At 32.5% G+C, this 22,253-nt stretch overlaps 1 protein-coding gene across 1 annotated transcript in view; it reads right to left on the reverse strand.

Moving 5' to 3' along the window:
• Nucleotides 1-1,171: 1,171 nt before the first annotated feature.
• Nucleotides 1,172-22,253, reverse strand: part of Glut1 (Glucose transporter 1) — a 33,679-nt gene continuing 12,597 nt past the window's right edge. Inside the window, exons 3-10 of the mRNA XM_080157769.1 lie at nt 13,567-13,735; nt 13,047-13,142; nt 8,015-8,303; nt 6,201-6,880; nt 5,443-5,646; nt 3,835-3,977; nt 3,327-3,424; nt 1,172-3,111 (exon numbers count right to left, since the gene is read on the reverse strand). Of these exons, the coding sequence (XP_080013895.1) occupies nt 2,654-3,111; nt 3,327-3,424; nt 3,835-3,977; nt 5,443-5,646; nt 6,201-6,880; nt 8,015-8,303; nt 13,047-13,142; nt 13,567-13,735 (2,137 nt within the window). The 3' untranslated portion in view covers nt 1,172-2,653. The remainder of the gene's footprint in view (nt 3,112-3,326; nt 3,425-3,834; nt 3,978-5,442; nt 5,647-6,200; nt 6,881-8,014; nt 8,304-13,046; nt 13,143-13,566; nt 13,736-22,253) is intronic.

Raw genomic sequence — 22,253 nt, forward strand, 5'->3', positions numbered from 1 at the left:
TAATATATTTTTTATGCCTTTTTTACTTCTTCTACCAATTCAAAAAATGTTTTTAGTGCGCTCTCGTCATTTGTATGGCACTTTAGACTTTCAAAACATTGATCTCTAAAAAGTTGCGGGATTATATATATTATTTAAACGGATTTTTATTTGTTTCTGCTGGTAGCATTAGAAAATGATTTTTATGAAGTAATTGGATGTCGATCTGCTAATGGAGTAAAAAATTGGTCTGTTTAGATGAAAATTTGGTATCTTCACATTTTTCTTCGGATTTTAATTTTTTTTAGCTTGTAGGGTTGAGAAAATAATTTCCAGTATGATTAATATCCGTTGGATTAGAACTATTCGAGATATCAGATAGTTTAAAACTTGCTTATTTACATCGTAATTTTGCGCAATATAGTGATTAGCTTGGCGTTAGATATCTTGAGGAAAGTTGTCTGTTGGGTGTAACTCAGTCTAACACATATGGCCTTGGACAGAAAAGAATATACTACCCAACTTTATTGGTTATGTTGTTGTTGTAGCTCTGATTCTCTGAAGTTAGGATTCAGCGGCACACGGAGAATGGAAGTAAGAATCCTTTGGCCAATCTTAGATTGGTAAGCTTCGCGCACAGCTGATTGTATTCTATGTTACATAACAAGCTGACCCGCAATTCTAGTGGAAGCTACTCAATTATTACTTCACCCTGGCCTAGAGTTTTGGCAGATATTCCATATTAAGCCACCCTAATTAATTGCACTCTCATACGAGGAGCATGGACGAGGGAAAGCATGGTTAAAGCTGCTTGATTGGTAGAATCCTAACTTCCTACAAATCTCCCTCCTTACAACCTTAGGGCATCTCAGGTAAGGTTGCGTGAGCATAATCTGATTAATTGCGACAGCATTTGTGAAACAAGTGCAAAGTCTATATGGGGACTTAAACTCGGTTTCTCCCAACAGCGTAGTGCGCTAACTACTACACTATGGGACACCCTAATATTGGTTCTGGCGTTAAACTGCGATAAACCATAAAGGAAAGGAAAATTCGCCTGTTCATTACACTAACACTAGTCCCCAAAGTTTTATATTCATATTTTCTTCTTTGGCTTTGCAACTTTGGGGACATTTAATGAATCTTTGGCTGGTTTAATAAATTGAGTTATTCATTTAACAACACAATTAAATAAGTCTAGGAATTATTAAAGTTTATTAACTAATTTCTTATAATACATTATTTTATAATTTTACATAGTAAGGTATAATTGGACACGTTAAGTAAGGGAATTTATGCTTATATTATTATGGGTTATGAAGAAAATGATATTATGATTCAAATTAACAACTATTTTTATTATTTTAAACACACAAATTGAAAGGGGAAGCCATTTTTAAAGGATTTTTGAAAAGTTTTTCTTTAATTAAGGAAACAAATTATTTTTACATTTTAACAAATTTTTCGGATCAATTGTGAAATTCAATGCATATCCTCATATTTTCTTATTTTTTTTAACAAAGGGGGTGCGAACTATGCAAACTATGTAAACAAAGAGTTTGGTACAATTTATGCATATCAAGAAGTGTTTATGAAGATTAAAATACCACAATTTGTAGTTATTTTCTCTATCCATTTATGAACATCAAACGCTTTGCAAAATCAAGAAAAATTTAATACATATTAATAAGAAGCTGTATTTTAAGTTTTAGCTGTTTCAAAATGTACCAAACATTTTTAAAGTTTTGTTGCTATAGAAAAAAGAGGCTATGGTAGTATTATTTAACAACTAGATCCGTTTTTAACTCTTATTTAAAATTATCTTAATACATGTAATATTTTAGTAGATTTTTCAAATAATATCTAAAATAATTTTGAGGTTGCATAATCATATCAACATTAAAATAAGAACCACTTTAATTAACATTGATTTTATACATGATATATTTTAACCAAAAATTTTGTTTATAATGATATTTAACAAAAACAAAATAATATTTAAAATTTTCAAATTAAAATTTCGAAAATATCATTAACATTTATTTATAAATTACAAAACAAAAAGGGTTTTAGCTGATTAAATATTTTACTTAAATTTCATATTTACATTAAATTTCATGATTATAAATTTTGTCTTCATTTTTATATTATAACATTTTAAAATAAAAGTATCTTTTCATAAGTAGATAATTTATAACCTTAATTAAAGCAAATTTCACTATTAAGACATTGAACGAAAACCTAAAGATTTTTAAGAATTGATTTATGTTAAAATCACTTTTTTCACCTACAAAATTTTATAGCATTGTTTTTTTTCTTAAAGATTTCACTTCTATTTTTGTTTTATGCTTTAGTATAATTGATAAAGTATTGTATATATAATAGTAAGTTTTATTTTTAAAAGATTTTTTGCTATGTTTAATGTTTATGTATGTATACAAGTTTTGATTATCTTATTATTTTTTAAGTCCATATAACATCATTTTAGCAAATTATTTATAAAATTTTAGGGAGAATTATAAAAAAAATAATTTAAAAATGTTTTTATTGAAATATTCCCGCCCCTCCTCTTATTAAGTCGATTATAATTTTTCTTAAAACAATAGGGTTGATTATATTTTTTATTATAGTTGTCTTTGAATTTTTCTAACATTCACTTGAATGAAACAGATAATCAATGTGGAAACCTATTAGCCTCTATTTGTGGCGGGGGAGGATACTGTCTTGGAGGCGGCTCGGGCCCGGAAAATTGGCGGGGAGGGGGTTCTGGCCCACTATAATGGTAGTTCCTAGGGTAGAGGGGCGGTGATATACAATTATTTCCGATCCGCGGGGTGGACGGGCTGACCGAGCGTGACCGACTCGTCTTGCCGGTCACCCTAGACACCCGACTTTGGCGGCTGTGACAGCTCTCTTGCCGACTCACCTCGGAGGCCTGCGACTGCGGCGAGCCCGGCGATGCAGAACGTGCGCTGCACGGAGAACGTGAGCGGGGAGTGCGCGGCGATCTGGGGGAACGTGAACGCGGGGAGTGGGACCTAGATTGCGGGGAGGAGATCTGTGACTCGGCGGAGCAGTGATATGGGGAGCGGTGGGCGGCCATTGCGGAGCCTGGAGTCCCAGGTGGAGGACCTACAAATGAATGTGTAAAATTCTAATAATCAATATAAATAACAATAAATTCTAAATATTCAGATAAAGATAAATATTTTTTTGTTGAATGTATCCAAAAAATATAATAGTTTTGATAGAATTATTTAATTAAGATTTTAGATTTTATTAATTTTTTAGGCTACAAATAGGTCTAGGGTCAGTTAAATATAAATTGTAAAGCTAAAAATACTCACTCTGTGGTTTAGGTTTCTTTTCCTCCATCAGGATCTGGGGCTGCGGTACTCCATTATCATTCAGTTGAGCGAAATTATTTACACAGTTTACCAGATTCCTAGAGTGTTATGATACTTAGTACTGGACGGACGTACAAATAGTATTATAGGCGGTTCCCATTAATGTGCCTATACAAGCTCAGAAACCTTCCCACCCAAGCCCCACTAATGTTAAAGTATATTGATAGTTTTAGTGTGTTTGGTTTTTACTGTAGTCAAGATAAAACAAAATTGTTAAGAAGCTTTGCTTTGTTAGATATTAATTTCAATATAAATTTATCAAGGGTGGGTGCGAAGCGTTTTAAAATTTTACAAATTCATGCAACATAGGTGCACAACAGTGAAGAAACTAAAGCTTTAAAGTACCCGCTACCAGTGCAGTGTAAAGAATATTCCTTTCAAGAACATTAAAATGGTCGAACAGACAAATTCAATAATAAAATGGCTTCGCCAATTAAAAAAAACTTACTTTTGTTTATTTCTAATTTTAAATAGCGTAGCTATCTCATCAAATGTTTTGTTCTTAGTTTCTGGAACCTTGTTGTATGTGAAGACCCAGAATATTGCCAGGAAACACGAAAACGGAAGGAACGTGTAATTCTCTAGCATTGTCTGAATAGAAAATAGAATTAGGATTGGATTACAGGCAAATTCAGGACCAGATTTTGTACAGTATTTGTTCTGTACATGTATTTTCTCGAGTTTTTCAAATGTTTTTACTTAGGTGTTCGTAGGATTTAAATCGGATCCATACCTTCCATAGAAACAAAATCAGTTTTCAGGCCGTTTTTAAATTTCAGGTTCTTTCATATACTGACATACAAACCCCATGGAACATATGGAAATTAATTTTAATGTCTGTATACAAAGAAAATCCTTTGAAAATCACCATTTTTAGTATAGACAGACAGACACATATCATACTAATTTGACACAAAATTTAATCTTATGTAAATCAGCTATGTTTCATACCCTTGTTTTAAAAGTCATTAAATACATGTACACATTAAATAAATAAATAAATGAAAGTCTTTCTCAATCCAAGAAAACCCATGTTTGGAACGCGTTGAGAATTTTTATTGAAAATTTGCTCAAATGAAGATTAATGTTTATTCTATTCATGCAAGGTTCAATTGATCCTACAAAATGATAAAATACTTTTAACATATTGTTATACAATTTAAATAGACACATAAATCTATTAGCTTTCTTATTACTGAGTATCTGTGGTCGTTTATTTTATGTGCGGGTGTGAAGTATCAGTGCTTCAACAGGCACTTTGTGTGAAAGCACCGATTTTAAAAAAATCCAGACTTAACAATTTGAAAATTGAAAGATAATATAAAGAAGGTCATACTATAGTTTTAAACAGTATTCTTCGGTTGGAAATTTCTAACCGATCACCCCTTCCCCCCTCCCCCAACCAAAACAAAGAAATTTAGCCCTATAATAACGGCAGCGAAAACTTTTAGCTTTCTAAAATGATCTTGATTTTGTCATGAAATTAGCTAGGGGTGATTCCTATATTTGTTTAACATTGCTTTCACAACAGAATTCCTACCCAGGAAAACCTTTTTTCTACTGTGATTATGACAATTTTTATTCGCTTATAAAGAAGAACTGTAATTAGTCATTCTGTGCTAGTAATTAATCATTTTAATTGTCATTTATTCACACCCATACTAGTGGGAATATGCTGCAAAGAATCATAAAGAAATAAATCAAATCAAATTATTATTGAATATGGTACTCAAGTAGGTATCATTGTTTTATTGAATTATCAAATTGTTTTTTTTTTGTTTTCTGATAATAACAAAACACTTTTCGGACTAAAATAATTGTAATTTGTGTTTCTTTGACTTTAGCAAGCATTTGATTAATCAACATGTGGTAAGCTCCAACACATTCTATTGATAACACGACCTTTGTCTGAAATTCCTTACTGTGAATGGTAATGAGTTACGCGTGTTTGCTGGCCAAAGCATTCCCCCCTACTTTTTTAACGTCTCTTGTATGATGCGATGTGGTCCAGACTCGAACAAGATACCATTTGAGCTGTATTAACAAGGATGTTAACCTGCATAGTAGGGAAGCCAATAGCGACCACAAAGTTGGCGCACCAGTTGATGAGGACCGCCACCGACATGGCGGCTGGCCGCGGACCCTGGGAGAAGAGCTCGGCGGTGATCATCCATGGAATTGAGCCAGGTCCAACAGCAAAGAAGACAACATAAAAGAGAGTGGACACCACAGACAACCACCATATCCAGGAGACCAATTCCTAAAATAGTAAAATATAAAGGGTATAAAAAAACATAAACACAATTTTGATCAAAAAAAAAAAACATTCTGACAGTTATAGATACGGGAACTTGCCATATCATCAGTACATTATTGAATACTAGCTGCTACGCCCCTGCTATTTTAGTTTTAAAAATAAAAAGTTAATTTTTTTTGGATTGGGGGTCGACCATCCCCCCATTTTTATATCTAGGGTGGATTAGTTTTTCTAGGGGCGATTTCTCCATGGAGAGTGGTGGTACCCTTCCCCAAAATAATTATAAACCTTCCCAGGACCTATGAGAAGCTATTCTGTAAAGGAGAACCATATCGGTTCAGCGGTTAGAGAGATCCATCGATACAAACAGACAGACGTAATGTTACTTTATTATAAGGATAACCTAACATATAATAAAAAGGTGATAATTTTTTTTACAAAATAATATTTTTCAGTCCTGTTTAATATTTTAAAATAAATTTTAAATATCCTATTGTTTAAAGGCTTATTTTTGTTATTAATCTTATAAGAAAATTTTATAAAAACAATTTTTTTACCTTAACTAAAAATGAAATAGTGATGAAAATTGAAAATATGAACATGCCGCCGAGACCATACAAGTGCAGCGTCCGCCGTCCGCTCCGGTCCATCAGCGGAATTGAGATGAGCGTCATGAGGACCATGACGGAGCCGATGCCTATGGTGGCGTACTTGGCTGACGTCTCGCTCAGCCCCGTCGTAATGAAGAGGTTGGTCGAGTAGTAGAAGACTGCATTAATACCAGAAAGCTGTTGGGAGAGTTGCATCACGATGGCGATGAGCAGCGGCATGCGCAGGGTTGGCGAGCGCAGGAGCTCGAACATGGTGATCCTTGACTCTGCCTGCTGGGCCATCTCCTCGGCGCGCATCTCTTCAATGTCGTCCTCAATGTTAGGCGTGTTGCGCAGCCGTTTCAGGGCGTCGCGAGCCGCCTGCTCCTGACCCTTCGTGATGAGCAGGTAGCGCGGGGACTCGGGACACACGGGCAACAGGATGAGCTGCAGCACTGAAGGGAATAGCGCGATGCCAAGTAGGTAGGGCCAGCCGTCGTCGGTGCCGAGCAGTGGCTCTACGCCGAGCACCTGGCCGGTCAGCAGGCCGACAGTGACAGCTAGCTGGTTAACGGTTCCAAGACCGCCGCGCAGGTTCAACGGGGCTATTTCTGAGATGTACATGGGGACCAGACTTGTATTTAAACCTAAAAAAAAGATTGACCAAAGTTTTAATCTAGTAAAAATAAAACATTAATTCTAATATTAGAGTATTAGTCTACTTAGAATTATAAATTTTAATCTCATTATTAATATTGGAATTATAAAATTTAAATTATATAAAAAAGCCACATATCCCTGTGAAACTGTATGCTTTTATTATGTCTATAGTGTTGTAATTAGAATAACGTTATATTATTGACAAATTATTTATAATGTAAACAAAAAGAATTGCGGCTGAACTCATATGTAGATAGTTTGTCAGCCTTGGCCTCTTTTATTCTTTAACATAAAGTCTAAAAAAACATTAAGTAATATCATCACAATTATGATATAAGTTTCATAGGAAGCAAAATAATACTAGAATTATTTATTGCATTTTATTATAGACAGCTTTCGCCGATATTAAAATGAAAAATTAATTAAATTAAAACCAGTTTGCTAATAAAATTTTATGATTAAATTCTAATATTTGTGGAAAATTGTCTGTAATACGATGCTATATATAATTTACAGTATGGCTGAGAACCGGTTCTAATCCAGCGGATAGTAATCGGTTTCGAAGCCATAATGAAAAAACTTTTAAGAAACTTGACAATTCTTAGTGATATTTTGTGGAAAAGTTCTTATCATTAAATATTTACATTGATATATCAAAGAAGAATAAATATTTAAAGAAAGATTGAATATTAAACCATTTAAGATATTTTTATGAGATTTCAACATGTGGCTATAATTTAAGTTTCATTTAAATAAAAATTTATTCTTGAAATTATTATTGAATTTTCATAACCGTGAAGAAAACACATGCATTGTATTTTATGATCTTAAAGCGCAGCGAATCAAAACTGTATGAATTGGTTAAGACTAAGTCTGACACTTACAAATAAATATTAAAGTATATAATGAACTATTGTTGATTTCCCTTAAAGTGACTATCGAACATTAAGCTCCCCCCCCCCCCCTTTTTTTTGAAGTAAATAGAAAATAAGAAGTGCACTAACACTGTGGGGCTACCCAGAACCCAATGTAACCTAACTTAACCTAACCTAAAGTAATAGACTACCAATATACTAGGCACTTGGAGGAAACTCGAAAAAATATTTTATGATAATGCTTACCACAATTGACACCAATAAGACATCTGCCGACGATCAACAGCTCGTAGGAGGTTATATGCTTGGAGAACACCATCGCCAACGAGGCAGCAATGCCCACCACGTTGTTGATCAACAACCCGCCTTTCCGCCCAAACTTGTTGGCTATCCAGCCGCCGATAAAACCGCCGACCATGCCGCCAATGGCGAATATCGATACAACAATGGCGTACATGAATGTTGAGTGTTCGTAGGTCATGTTTTCTCCTTCGTTGCGACGGCGGTGGGCCATTCGTATAAACTTCTCTATAACCTGAAATACATTTGTTTGTTAAAATTATTTTGCCATTTTACATTCTCGCTCTTCAAATTAACATCCTTATTCCAACATTATTTAAAAGAAGTATAATTCTTAGTTAAATCCGCAATTAAAATGTATAATAAGAAAGATAGGGGCAGGAGGTACTTCTTGAAGTACTGGGGGATATTGACGTCCCTCCCCTTACCAGTCACCCTTCCTTCCAGGGATATGGAAGGTTTGCGTAGGACTAACTATCCTACCTGTAAAAATCCCAACAGTTAGCGAAAACACCCACAGAACCTCAAACACTTATGGCTTTCACACAGCCAGAGGTGTACATGAAACAAGAACTGTTGGAACTGATGCTCAGTTTACTGAGAATATGAAAGATGATGGTCAAATCCGAAAGGAAGCTATCAACTTGATGACAGGACCAATAAGTTCTAAGCAAAGCTGTAAGATAGGAACCTGGAATGTTAGAACAATGTATGAGTCAACTAAAACAGCCCAAGTAGTTAAAGAAATGACAAGTTACAATATTGGAATACTTGGAATTGCGGAATGTAGATGGACAGGACAAGGACAAACTACAACCAAATCAACTGATCAACTGATCAACTGCAATCAATCAGAAACTCAGTACCCAAACATGACATGTGCCTAGTTCTTGGAGATATGAATGCTAAAGTAGGAACTGACAGGACTGGAGTGGAGAACGCAATGGGACACTTTGGTATAGGTACAAGAAATGAAAATGGAGAACTTTTAATTGAATTCTGTTTAAATAATGATATGGTTGTAGGAGGTACACTATTCCAACACAAAAACATTCACAAATATACCTGGACAACGCCTGATGGACAAACAAGAAACATGATTGACCACATTATGATCAATAGAAAATGGGTCAAGTCAATGCAAGACTGTAGGAGTTACAGAGGAGCCGACATATTTAGTGACCATGAACTAGTTGTCAGTAAGATTAAATTAAAGCTGAAGCGTACTGGCCATGATAAAAAGAGTGAGATTGGTAGACAATATGATTCTTCAAGATTAAAGGACCCTGTGATAAAGAATGAATTTGTCTTAAAACTCAGAAATAGATTTCAAGTCTTAGAGGACCTAAATGACGAGACTGAGATCACATGGACTTCAATTAAAGAAAACTTTCAATCTACTGCTAAGGAAATCCTAGGACACAAGAAACCAGAGAAAAAGGACTGGATCTCTGAAGAAACATGGATCAAAATAGAAGAGAGAAAGAAGCTCAAAAACAAAATCCATAATGCTCAACATTTGGCTGACATGAGCAATTTAAAAGCTGAATATACTGCTAAAGACAAAGAAGTCAAAAAGTGCACAAGGAAAGACAAGAGAGATTACATTGACAATCTGGCTGAAAAGGCTCAAAGAGCAGCTGACTTTGGTAACATGAAAACAGTATACAACATAACCAAGCAATTAAGTGGCAAATATAGCAAAAAGAGTGGTGAAACTATCAGGGCTAAAGATGGTAAATTACTCACTACAGAAAAAGAAGTTGCTGAAAGGTGGAAATCACATTTTGAAGAAGTGTTGAACAGACCTGAACCATAAATTACTGCTGAACCAGAACCAGGACATGAAATAGACATAGACACACGACCACCAACTATTCAAGAAGTTAAAGCTGCTATACATAGTCTAAAGAATGACAAAGCACCAGGACCTGACTTGATAACTGCCGAAATGCTTAAGGCAGACATAGATCTTTCTGCTAGGACTCTAACTGATCTCTTTGGTAAAATTTGGAGGCAAGAAAAGATACCAACGGACTGGTCTAAAGGTATAATCATAAAACTACCTAAGAAGGGAGATTTGAACAATTGTGATAATTGGAGAGGAATTATGCTGCTTTCTATCCCAAGCAAGGTCCTATGTAAAGTTATTTTAAACAGAATTGATGAGAAAATTGACAATAAACTAAGAGAAGAACAAGCTGGATTCCGTGCTGGAAAGGGCTGTGTTGACCAAATTTTCACCCTTAGGACGGTTATTGAACAATGTGTTGAATTTAACAAGCCACTCCATGTAAATTTTGTTGATTTCTCTAAGGCCTTTGACTCCATACACAGACAAACACTTTGGAAAATACTAAGAAGTTATGGTATACCTGAAAAGATGATAATTATGATAACTAAATTCTATGACAACTTCCAAGCCTGTGTTTCAGTTGGAAACAATAAGACATCTGATTTCTTTAGAATAAGCACTGGAGTTAGACAGGGATGCATTTTATCACCTATTCTATTTATATTGGTCATTGACTGGGTGATGAAGAAAACCACAGAGGACAAAAAACGTGGTCTCCAGCTGGGCATACTAGGACACCTAGAGGATCTGGACTTTGCTGATGACCTGGCACTGATTTCAGAAACAATCAAACATCTACAAGCTAAAACAGATAGACTAGTCAAATATGCAGGACAAGTCGGGCTCTTTGTCAATGTCAAGAAGACCGAAATTATGAATATACCTACAAACCCTGATCAAAATATAACAATAAATGGTGAACAATTGAAACAAAGCAACAAATTCACCTATCTGGGGAGTGTTATCAGCAACGAAAATGGCTCAAAAGCTGATATTAAGACCAGGATTGATAAGGCTAGGGTTGCTTTTAACAGTCTACACAACGTTTGGAATTCAAAGAAACTTGCTCTGAAAACAAAAATCAGACTTTACAACAGTAATGTGAAATCAGTTCTTCTTTATGGAGCTGAATGCTGGAGAACTGTGAAAACTGAAACAAATCAACTTAATGCATTTCACAATAGCTGCCTAAGAAGAATTTGCAAAATATTCTGGCCAAACAAAATATCAAACATTGAGCTGCATGCTAAGACGAAGTGCAATAGTATTGAAGCAGAAGTGAAATATAAAAGACTAAGGTGGCTAGGACATGTGCTCAGAATGGAACAAAATAGGTTTCCAAAAAAGTGCTTAAAATGGAACCCCACCACTGGTAAACGTAAACGGGGACAACCAAAAATGACCTGGAGGCGGAGCACTGAAAAGGACCTCTTTGATTTGGAATTAACATGGGGAGAAGCTGAAACACTTGCCAAAAAAAGAAATTCATGGAGGAACAAGGTGTCCGTATTCTCTGGACTCAACAGTCAAAAAGAGAGATGCGCCTGATGATGATGATAAGAAAGATTAAGGAGTACAAGTAAAATCTTAGTTTTTTTTTCGTTTAAAAAAGGCGTATATACATTTTTGAAAAACTGTGTGAAGTTCTTTAACATTTTGTTCTTAAAATGTGATAAAATATATGTCAAATAAATCTTTTTATGTATATTTAAATGGAGACAAAAGACAAGATTTGAAAGTCATTTCATTCCTATTTACACACACATATACAGACATACACACACAAACACACACATATACAGACATACACACACAAACACACACATATACAGACATACACACACAAACACACACATATACAGACATACACACACAAACACACACATATACAGACATACACACACAAAGACACAAAATAAATCAAACTCGAAATCTTGAACATATTTTCTGAAACTATATGATTATAAAAAAATTTGGGTGTAAACATAATTTTTAAAGTATTTTTCTGGTTTTTAAGACTTTCATTTACTAGGAAAAAATAATTATTGCCTAAAATTACTAAATCATTCTTATTTTTTGACTAGTTTTACTTTTTTTGATTAACTTTAAATCAAAAAGTATATATGGTTTATGATCTACAAATTACAATGCTTTATAGACATATCTCTCTCATTTTATCATATTCTAATATACATCCATAATCTTGAACCCCTCGTAATTCTTTCATTTTTATTTTGGGAATTGTAGCCTGCTTGTATTAGGCTATATCTCAGCCCAGTTAAATGTTAAATGAAACATTTCATTACCTTAAATCTGTAATGTATTTTGTACAATAAATATTCTGTACAAGCGGACTTTTCCCGTGTTTTAAAAAACTTAAAAAGATTTATTTCGGAAATAAAAAAAACCAAAAATTGTTAAAACTTTTACAAGCAAAGATTTTCAAACTTATGTTTATTCTTACTAATGGGTAAATAAAAATAATATAATTTTTATTAGAGGGAGGAGGGGGGGGGGGGGTTGAAGTTGGGTCATTGTGGAAATAATAAATTTTTCCACAATATTCAGTGTAGGAAGTTAAATCCATCTTTTTGACATTTGAATCTAGAAATAAAAGGTTTTAACATATATCTTCATTTTTCTTTCTCTATTTTTCCTCTCTACCCCCCCCCCTCTTCCCCCTGCTTCCATTTTTTTCTCTCTCTCATTCTTCTTCCTATGTATAACACTTTTATTTTTCCTTTTCCACAAGTCATTTCCAAGAATTCCATTTCAAACTGAATTAGTGACATTTAAACATAATAAAAATAGAAAATTCTTTTACAAAAGATATTTAAAAGTTTTTTCCCTTGCTATTTAAAATATCTTACAATGATGTCATTTTAATAATGGCAAATTATGTTTTTTTTACAAAAAGGCAGCAAATTATGTATTTTATCGACGGATTTGTAAAATTTGAAAAGACAAACTGCAAGAAATCAAAAAAGTTTTTAAGAAAAGTCACATTCAGTATTTATATATCAAAAATCTAAAAAAAATGTTTAATAATGTTTTAGCTTGTTAAAGCTGCTCTGCAAAAGAAAATTTAAATCCAATAGATGTATATTGAATAGATTGTCTAACCTGTTCAGGGGCATTGATAACACCAGTATTGTACCCAAACTGAAGCATACCAAGGACTGCAGAAAATATACTATACACCAGGAAGAAGGTCAGTCCCTGAAACAATTAATAATTACATTAATGGATTTATTTTTACTTGGACCTTACATCAGATTATCATGTACTCAAATAAAAGGAAACTTGTAGCTGGCTAAAATAACGACCTCACACCCTTTACACATCCCTCCTCCTACTGGATGAATGAACTGACCAATAGATAATATCCATGTTTGGAACGCAAATTGACGACAATTTTCTCTTGTCATAATATCCACGTATATTTATTCTAAAAAAAATGATTACTTTACAGCTTTAAACATATATGACCATCGATCTAATCACCTTCTTTAAACTTAATTTTGGCGACCTTAAGTATAAAATCGCAAATTGGCTTAAATTACTCCAATAGACCATATTTATTAATTTATTCGATTATATTCTCCTTTTTCTCAAATTAGAAATGAGGCAAATTAGTTTTTACCTGTTCTAACAATTTATTTTTTCTACGTTGGCTCTCCGCCTCTAGCTTGTCCAAAGAGTCCCGGATCTCGTCAATCTCGTCCTTGACCAGCTGCACCGAGTCAATCTCGTGTTTGATGGCGATCATGTCCCGCTTCACCTCGCACATGTCAGACTGACAAGATTCAACGCTGAAATATAAAAAATGTAAAAATTTAAAGTTTTATATATTATTTTTTTAAATGAAGTTTTGGTGGCTCTAAATATTATGGAAAAGAAAGAGTATGACACAGTTGTCCTCTCCCTTCCTGATATCTGCTATATAATGAACATGGATAATTATAAATCAGTTTTACAGCCATTCAACAGATCTTAAAGAACAAGCACATTTTAATTTGAATGGAAGTTAGATATTCGGGGATAAACTTTGTTTTATATGGGAAGGAGGGGAAAGGGAGGTGCTTAAATGGAAATTAAAATAAATTTTTTTTCACACAATAAAGACCAGAAGCAAGATCTCAATTTTATCTTTAAATTGAGGAAATAAGAGGTTTGGGGATTGATTTAGTTGTGAGATATCATTCTAGATTTACCCATATCAAATTGTTAGCTTTTCATTTACATACTGTACAGAAATACATCTATCTGTTTGATTGGTTAAGACAAAAGATACCCAAAGTTTTGACCCATATATTTTCCTTGATTAATTTAAATTCTAGACAAACTCTTGTGTTCAAACAATACAAATAATTTTAATTAGCCAATGAAATGTGTAGTAATGTTTTAACGAGAAATGCAGTTATAATAAGCGATGCTATGCAGCAGCATTGCTACTATGAAGAAAGAAAAATAAATAAGTGAAGTTTTAAAATCTTTATACAGATTCATCTTAAAACGTTAGAACTAATTTTAAAATAGATTTATAATAGTTATTCATGTGTTTGTGTTTTACCGTAAGTCTGGTAAGGTAAGGTTAAACCCTTTAAGTGGTTTAACTTAAGAAAAGCCACTCCACTTAAAAAAAATTTGGTTGGGGGAGGAGTGGGTGGCTGCTGCTCGCAGGCTCTTTGAGGGAAATCACCTAATGTTTTATAGACGTATTACCAGACTTTTTATGTAATTGGAAGCAAAAACGTTTCTCAAGTCAGATTTGGAAGCATAAGAAATATATTTTGATAAATTAGATTATGTTTTCTTTAGTTTAAATAAACACATTGGTTTCAGACTTTCTTGTTAGTTGTTGAGATGAAAGACAAACTGAATGAGTTTATAAAGTTAGTTTAATGGCGGTTCCTGTCATAATAATCAGCACGAGAATCACAAAACTGAAACAGACTTGTAATACACCAGTCAAATTGCCATATCATATTTTTAAATGGTATTAAGGAATCAACTTTAGTTAGAATACCACATTCGCGTAGGTTATTTTAATTAGAAAAGACTCGCAATATCCTAGACCGATAAGAAATTTGAAAACAAGGATGACAACATCCATAAAAGCGAAGCACTGAAACGGTAGGACAAACGGACATTAACACTTGTATAGTGTCTGAACTGAATAATCAGAATATAAAAGAATCGAAACAGTCAAAGCAAAATTGTAAGTAAATTTGTTCAAAAACTGCTTGATACGGGATAATGTTTCTGGACATACTTACATTTATAGGACTTGATTATAGAGTTGCTTCGCTTATACTATTGTTCTTTGTTGTCCCATGAATCAATATACAAAAAATCAGATCAAACGGATAACTAGATCACATAAAAATTTGTTGTTAAAAAAGTAGAAAAATCAACATGTTTAAAATGGACGTACGCACATTCTGGTAATGATTATAGAGTTGCTATGCTTTCTAAATCGTACTTAACTATTACAGGAATCATCATGCAAAATTTGAAATCGATAGGACAATTCTAACCTGCCTAAATGAACGAATAAAAGCTATCTATCTCAGACGGACGGACGGACGTACGGACGGACCGACCCTAATTATAGAAAAGCTTCGCTTTTAAAAATACCCCGTACATTTTATTATTTTGTACGTCCTTCAAGATCAGCTACGGAGAAAGTATGGAGATAGGGAGGATCATAGGACTATAAATTACACTGGTACCAAAAGTTTTCTAAACACGGTCTCTCGTTCGTTGGCTTAAAAACTTAGGGTGTTTTTATTCAATCTTGATTTGTTAGTACAAACTACCAGTGGTTAAGCCTACCCACCAATTATTTTCTATAAGACCCCCGCACTAACTACCTAATCATTCTGAGAGATTACATTTACCATATAGTTTAAGACAAAGAAATGTATATGATAAAGCAAAAATCTACCAAATAACTCTAACAAAAATACACTAAAACTTATTTAGAAATAATTAGGCGGGTTCTGTGCTCTCTAGGTATTTTGAGGAAAAGCACGGGCTTTTCTATTAGTCCAAGAAAAGTATATTAATACTCTTTTAAGTAATTAGGTTTTTTGACTGTAGCTCTTTATAGGTCTATGGATTGTTTAAGGTTTTTTTCCTTCTTTCATTAATCCTTCGAATATTATATATTTACTATGAAAATTTATAATTTTCAATTATATTTAGAACCTAATTTAAAACATATTTTTGTTGATGCTGCTTAGTATGCAAGACAAAATTAAAGAATTATGAATTTTAAATTTCATAATGAACTTTGTATACACAGCATAATAGACAAACTTTAATAAGAATTTCAAAAATTTTCCCCTTATTTTCATTAGGAAATTTTCTTTGCAAGTCTGTATAGTGGTCTTTTTGTGCTATTTCCATCTCTTATACCTCTCTCTTTTTTTCTCCTCTCTCTCTACATAAGTCTTTCTCTTTTTCATCCCACAATTAAAATGAAACTAACTATTTTTTGTAAGCCTTATTTTTTATTCTCGCCTCTCTGTCTGTCTACATTATCTCTATCTATCTATCTCTTTTTCACCCTACTTTTTTGTTGGTGTAATTTTTATTAAAAAGTGTTAAATGTGCACTAAGTATGCATATTACAACTTTTAATATGTTAATTCAACATCACCAAAAACTATTCATGATACAGCAAAATCAATTCTTTGTAAAGGAAAAAACTTAGAAATATAGAAAAAATATTTTTCATTTGTAGTTATGATAGCATAGGTTAAAGTTACATTTATCAGAAATGGTAAGATTGAACGTCCGCTCCGTTGGGTAAGGTCTCTGGGAGATTAAAAAACATTAGCTGGATTGCCAGGACACTGTATTGGATAGTTATGCAAAGAAGATGCTTCTCAGGGTGTAAGAAACTTAAAAATTGTAGAAAAGAGAGAAAGTACAGCTTAACATTTTTTGCTGTAAAATAAATCCCATTAAAATAATATTTATATATCTCGTTTTTTATTTTAATCAAAAGACTTTTATTTCCATTCCACATGTTGACTTTAATTTTTTTAGGATTGCTTTTTCTCTTCCTTTTAACCTTAATGCTTCTTTAAATCGTTTATACTATGAAACCAAAGAAGTTAATTTAACAGATTCGAAAGATAGGATATTGAAAATTGAAATGCTCGGTAAATAAACAATCCGAAGCCAAGGTTCAGTACTTTTGGAGTCTAATATACGCTACAAAAGACATTATTCTTTAAAAGATTTGCCGTCGCAGAATTTCTAGCTTTTACTTCGTGAAATCAGAGTCCTCCAAGACACATTTCTTCAAATAATCCATAAACGGAGCCCAGCATCTCAAATCACGAGTGGCTTCAGTGCTTATCATTTCATGAGTACTTAAATCATACTGTCTTTTATAAGTAAACACTAATTTTAGTATTATCTTTCAGAAGGAAATCAACAAAATATTTAACATATGTGATGATTATAAATGACAAAAAAGCCCGGGTATTTCCTTTTAGGTATTTCTCTACATTTCAAAATTTACAATTTTAATATTTTTTTTTTGCTGTATCGTATTTTATTGTTGTTTTGTTTGAATGGTTATTTGCTCTCCTAGTCCCAACAGATGCTAGTTTTCAAATTACATCATATTAAACTTCTTTAAAAGTATCTATGTTCTATGTTTTAGTATTTTTTTGGTACAATTTAAATTCCATTTCATAATAATAGCTGTTTCGCCCGGCTATACTCAAAAAACGCCTATCTCAAAAAACGCCCATCTCAGAAAACGCCTTTTTCATAAAACGCCTACTACATTATTAAAAATTGTCTTGTAGTGAAACATGTCAGTCTAAGGTATTATGAATATTGTACAATATGTACATTAATAATCTTCTTATTGAAATATCTATCCCTGAAGTATATTGTCACTCTTGTACATTCCTTAGGCACTTTTTATTTTTTTAAGCATTTTGAGCAAAACATACTAAAGGTTTGCTTTTTGAAAATTGGTCACAATTTAATAACAAAAGCTTTTACCTAGTTAATTCATGTTTTAAGTTTCTTTGTTTCATTATCATATAATTATCATTATCATTATCTACATACAACTATCAGTTATTAAAATAAGATGAACAACTATTAGCTCTATAAAACATACTTCTTATTTATTTTGTTATCATTTGACCTTATATCTTGAATTAACAGAATTTCAGGTTGAAATATTGTGAATATGACTAAACCTAGTAAATTTGTTAAGATATATTCATAGAGATGTTGTGGAATTTTGTTCTAGTTTTTATTAAGCTCAAAATAAATTTTAAATTCATGTTGTATAATTATTAACATACAGAAATAATATACAAAATATTTATTTAGTATAATATGCTTTAAAATTATCAGAATTATATAACTTTTTCTCAAAATAAAAAATTATAAAGCAATTTAACATTTTATTTTTAGTGAGGTTATTTTAATGTCTTATCCCTATATTCCTTCTTATTTTTATCAGATTCAAAAATTATGTACTTTTAATAAGCTTCAATAATTAAATCCTTTCCTCTAATGAGTTCTCCATCCAACAATTTTCTCCCATCCCCCATTTTCCATTTATTTAAACCTTCTCTATTCTCTTAATAAAGCAGCATTTCTTTAGTTTACCATTTTATCCATCTTTGTACATAGTTTATTGACTGGTCGATTTGGTAACTGTTTATTTGTGTTTTAAATAATAGATCAAGAATAAAAGTATTTTATTATTCTATTTTGAGATAGGCGTTTTTTGAGATGGGCGTTTTCTGAGATAGGCGTTTTTTGAGATGACCCTTTCGCCCCTAGACTTTAGATGAAGCGAGAAGAGTATCTAAAAAAGCCTGGGTATAGTCCCTTTCGTAACATCGCACCTTATTGGGCGATTCTTCGTAATTTTCACAGAAACTTTTCTCCTATTTTTAGCCCATGCGGGGTGCTCTAACCCTGCGGGGCCAATTACCTAACCCTGTGGGGAAATCATCTAACCCAATATAACCTAACCTAACCTAAAATAACCTATAAAAAGTCATTTTAAAATACGACGGATCGCCCCATATGGGGCGATGTTACGAAAAGGACTATTCCCAATCTTACTACTTTATATTATAGGATTGGTTTCCAGTATGGTTTCGAAACCGATGGATTAAAACCAGTTCTAAGCCATACTAAAAAATCATGTATTTTCTACAATATTAAATAAACATAAAAACCGGAATTAATCTTACAAGTAATCAATAGCTATCCGCGGAAAGATGTCTATAATACGAAGTTATAGATCACTATTGTTTGACTTTAAATCTTAAGGTTAGAACGTACTTAGTCAAAACTGACGGAATATGTTGTTATAGAGTATCTACGCTATGATAAATAATGTTGATATTAAGAAGCACAAATATATTAATCTTAGTGTTATACTTATATGTATTGTATAATAAATTACACCAAGAAATAGATACTGGGTGAGTCAAAATCGGCACTTAAATAGATAATGAAACTGTGATATAATTATTTTTGAACATAGGAAATTTATTTTTAGTTTAGCAGGTAAAATTTTAATATTATATTCTTTACAGATCTTCATGAGTATTTTTAGAAGTTTCCCTCAAAGTACCAAGTCGAGCACAGAAACACAATCTCCTTGTTATTTAATAAATTATAAAGAAAATTAAAGGGGGGTGGGGTTGTTTTTTTACGTGCTTATCTTTTACTTAAAGTTAGGTTATAATGCATACAGGGTAGCCCCGCAGTGTTAAGTTCCTCTGCAGTGGTTGGGTTTAAAGAAAAAAGCTACCCCACCCTTATTTTAATCTATTTTAAAAATAAAGGGGAAGGAGTGCTTGGTTCCATGTTTAAAAGCCACTTTGAGATAAAGCACAATATATTTAATGCAAAAAAAACACCCAGTTCTTATTTTAGTTATTGTTATCGAATACTCAGTAAATTAAAGCTATGAGGTAAACTTTTTTTCTAATAGCTGTATGATATAGTACGTGCTATTTATATTTAAGTTAATATCATTATTATTATTTAGGTAAAATGAATTAAGCACGCAACCCCTTTTCTACAAAGATTGGTTTCCTTCATTAGTCTCTATGTAACTATTACCGATGGTTTCTCCATTAAACATATCCAAGTGATCTAGGGTAGAATTTTGAGATTGGAAATAAAATCATAAATGTTCTAAATAGCTCTGTGTGTGTGTTTGTTTAAAGGGGTAAATATAGCAAATGAAACAATAGCAAGTAAAGACAAACTTTTAAGAACTATTGGATTATCAAGCGACTAAACTACTTAAAATGCTAAACTATTTTCATCTTTGTGCGTAAGCTAAATTCTATTATAGTTTAATCCTTAGTACAAACAAAATAAATTAAAGAGTAGCATTTTAGAAAATTATGTTTAACATCAATCAAGCACTCATAATTTTGTATTTTTCTTAAAAAGTCGGAAATAAAATTTCTTAGAAACTTTGGTGGTTATTAAATATTTTTAACATTGGTCGGGCATATGAAAATTCCCTACAAATATAGTTATACAATTTGTAGTAACAAAGCTAATCTATAATTCATTTTGTCTGGTCGTCTGTATCACTATGATTTTCTCAGCTGAAAATTAAGATAGACTTTGCATCCAGTATATAATTCATAATAATTAAAAAAACAATAATTTTTTTTTATAAGTTTTGTAATAATGTATGAATTATCTCATATTCTCTCTTTTTCTTTAGATGACAATCAAAGATCTTCTCTATATGTCATTTTGTCGGATTGTCCATCCATGACTTTCTGTGTGCTTTGCTACTCATGGATGTTCTTGTTTTGTTCTATTTGAAATGATCTTCCTTGGTTGCATAGATACCCGGCTTAGATAACCTATTTTAATCAATTATAAAGAATTCTTCTTCACTAAGTGCAAAATAATCTTACAGAAAAATCCCAGGATCCAAGTTTGGGCCCGCTGCATACACACACACAAACACACACTCATACATATTTACACCCACCCCACACACTCTTACACACAGAGAATGACACACACTGACAAAACTTTTATGATTGTACATTGTAAAACTAAATTGATGCATTAGGCCAATATACTTAATGCTAACTTTTGATAGGCACTACAGGAGACCTGTGTGGGTGTAGGTGGGTGGGTGACAGTGTATGTGTGTGTGTGTGTGTGTGTTGGTGACAGTGTAAGTGTGTGGGTGTGAGTAAGTGTGTGTGAGATTTATTTACTGAATAGCTGAAGTTAAAGAGAAAATAAGGGAGGGACTAAACTATTTAATTGTGTGTATTTGTGAGTGTTTTATTTGTTTGTGTGTGTGTGTGTGTGTGTGTGGATTAATGTTTATTTGTGTGTATACAGGTGTAGAGTGTGCAATTATGCAAGATTTGAGATTAAAATTAATTATTTTCACTAAAACATAGATAGATAGTTGATGACATTAAATTTTAAGGAAAAAATTCTTTCGCTAAGCTATTTAGAATGTTAATTGTAGTAAAAACATCAATTTGAAGCGAAGCACAAAAAAATCGTGGATATCTTGAATAGCAACTGAGAAATTCACATTTATATGAATTGGTTAAAAAAAACCTCATTGTATTTTCATTTATGTATTAGCTTTACATATTAACCTTTTCCGAAATCCGCCATAAATTTTACACTTGTCTTCAGAAAACTTATGCTTCCAAAAGTTAGATTTATTGCAAATTTTATTGCTTTGCGTAAATTGCGCAGTTATTGTATCTAAACGCCTGCCAGACAATCATAAATTTTATTGCCAAAAATACTTTGTTCTATTCGTTTATTACTAACGTCTACCATGGGGATGGTTCAACTGAAGGACAACTATTTTAACCCCATTTAATATTCTGACAAATAATTAATACTGTTATGATATTAAAGTAAAAGAATAGTGGGGACAGCACCTACTTTTAACTTTTATCAAATACGCTTATTGTATTGATTAAATACTTTTGGCGTAAAATCGTTTTTTCTTCAGATGAACCATCCCTTGTTCCGATTACTTGCAGTGCCTTCCCCTTGTCCCTGTGACTACGCCCTTGGATTTTAATACTTTTGTTCTGCTTAGCAAAGATAATTATTAATACTTTTCCCATAATGTCTTCCAAACCCATTAATATCCGCTGGATTAGAATCGGTTCTCAGCCATACTAAGAATCATATATAGCATCGTATTACAGACAATTTTCCAGGAATATTAAAATAAAAATTGTAAAACTAATACCAGTTTTGTAATTTAAATAAATATTTTAAGAAATAACCCAAATTGTTCTTTTT

The sequence above is a fragment of the Acartia tonsa genome, chromosome 4 (assembly GCF_053477335.1).
Source record: "Acartia tonsa isolate MP-2025a chromosome 4, ASM5347733v1, whole genome shotgun sequence".
Classification (NCBI taxonomy): domain Eukaryota; kingdom Metazoa; phylum Arthropoda; class Copepoda; order Calanoida; family Acartiidae; genus Acartia; species Acartia tonsa.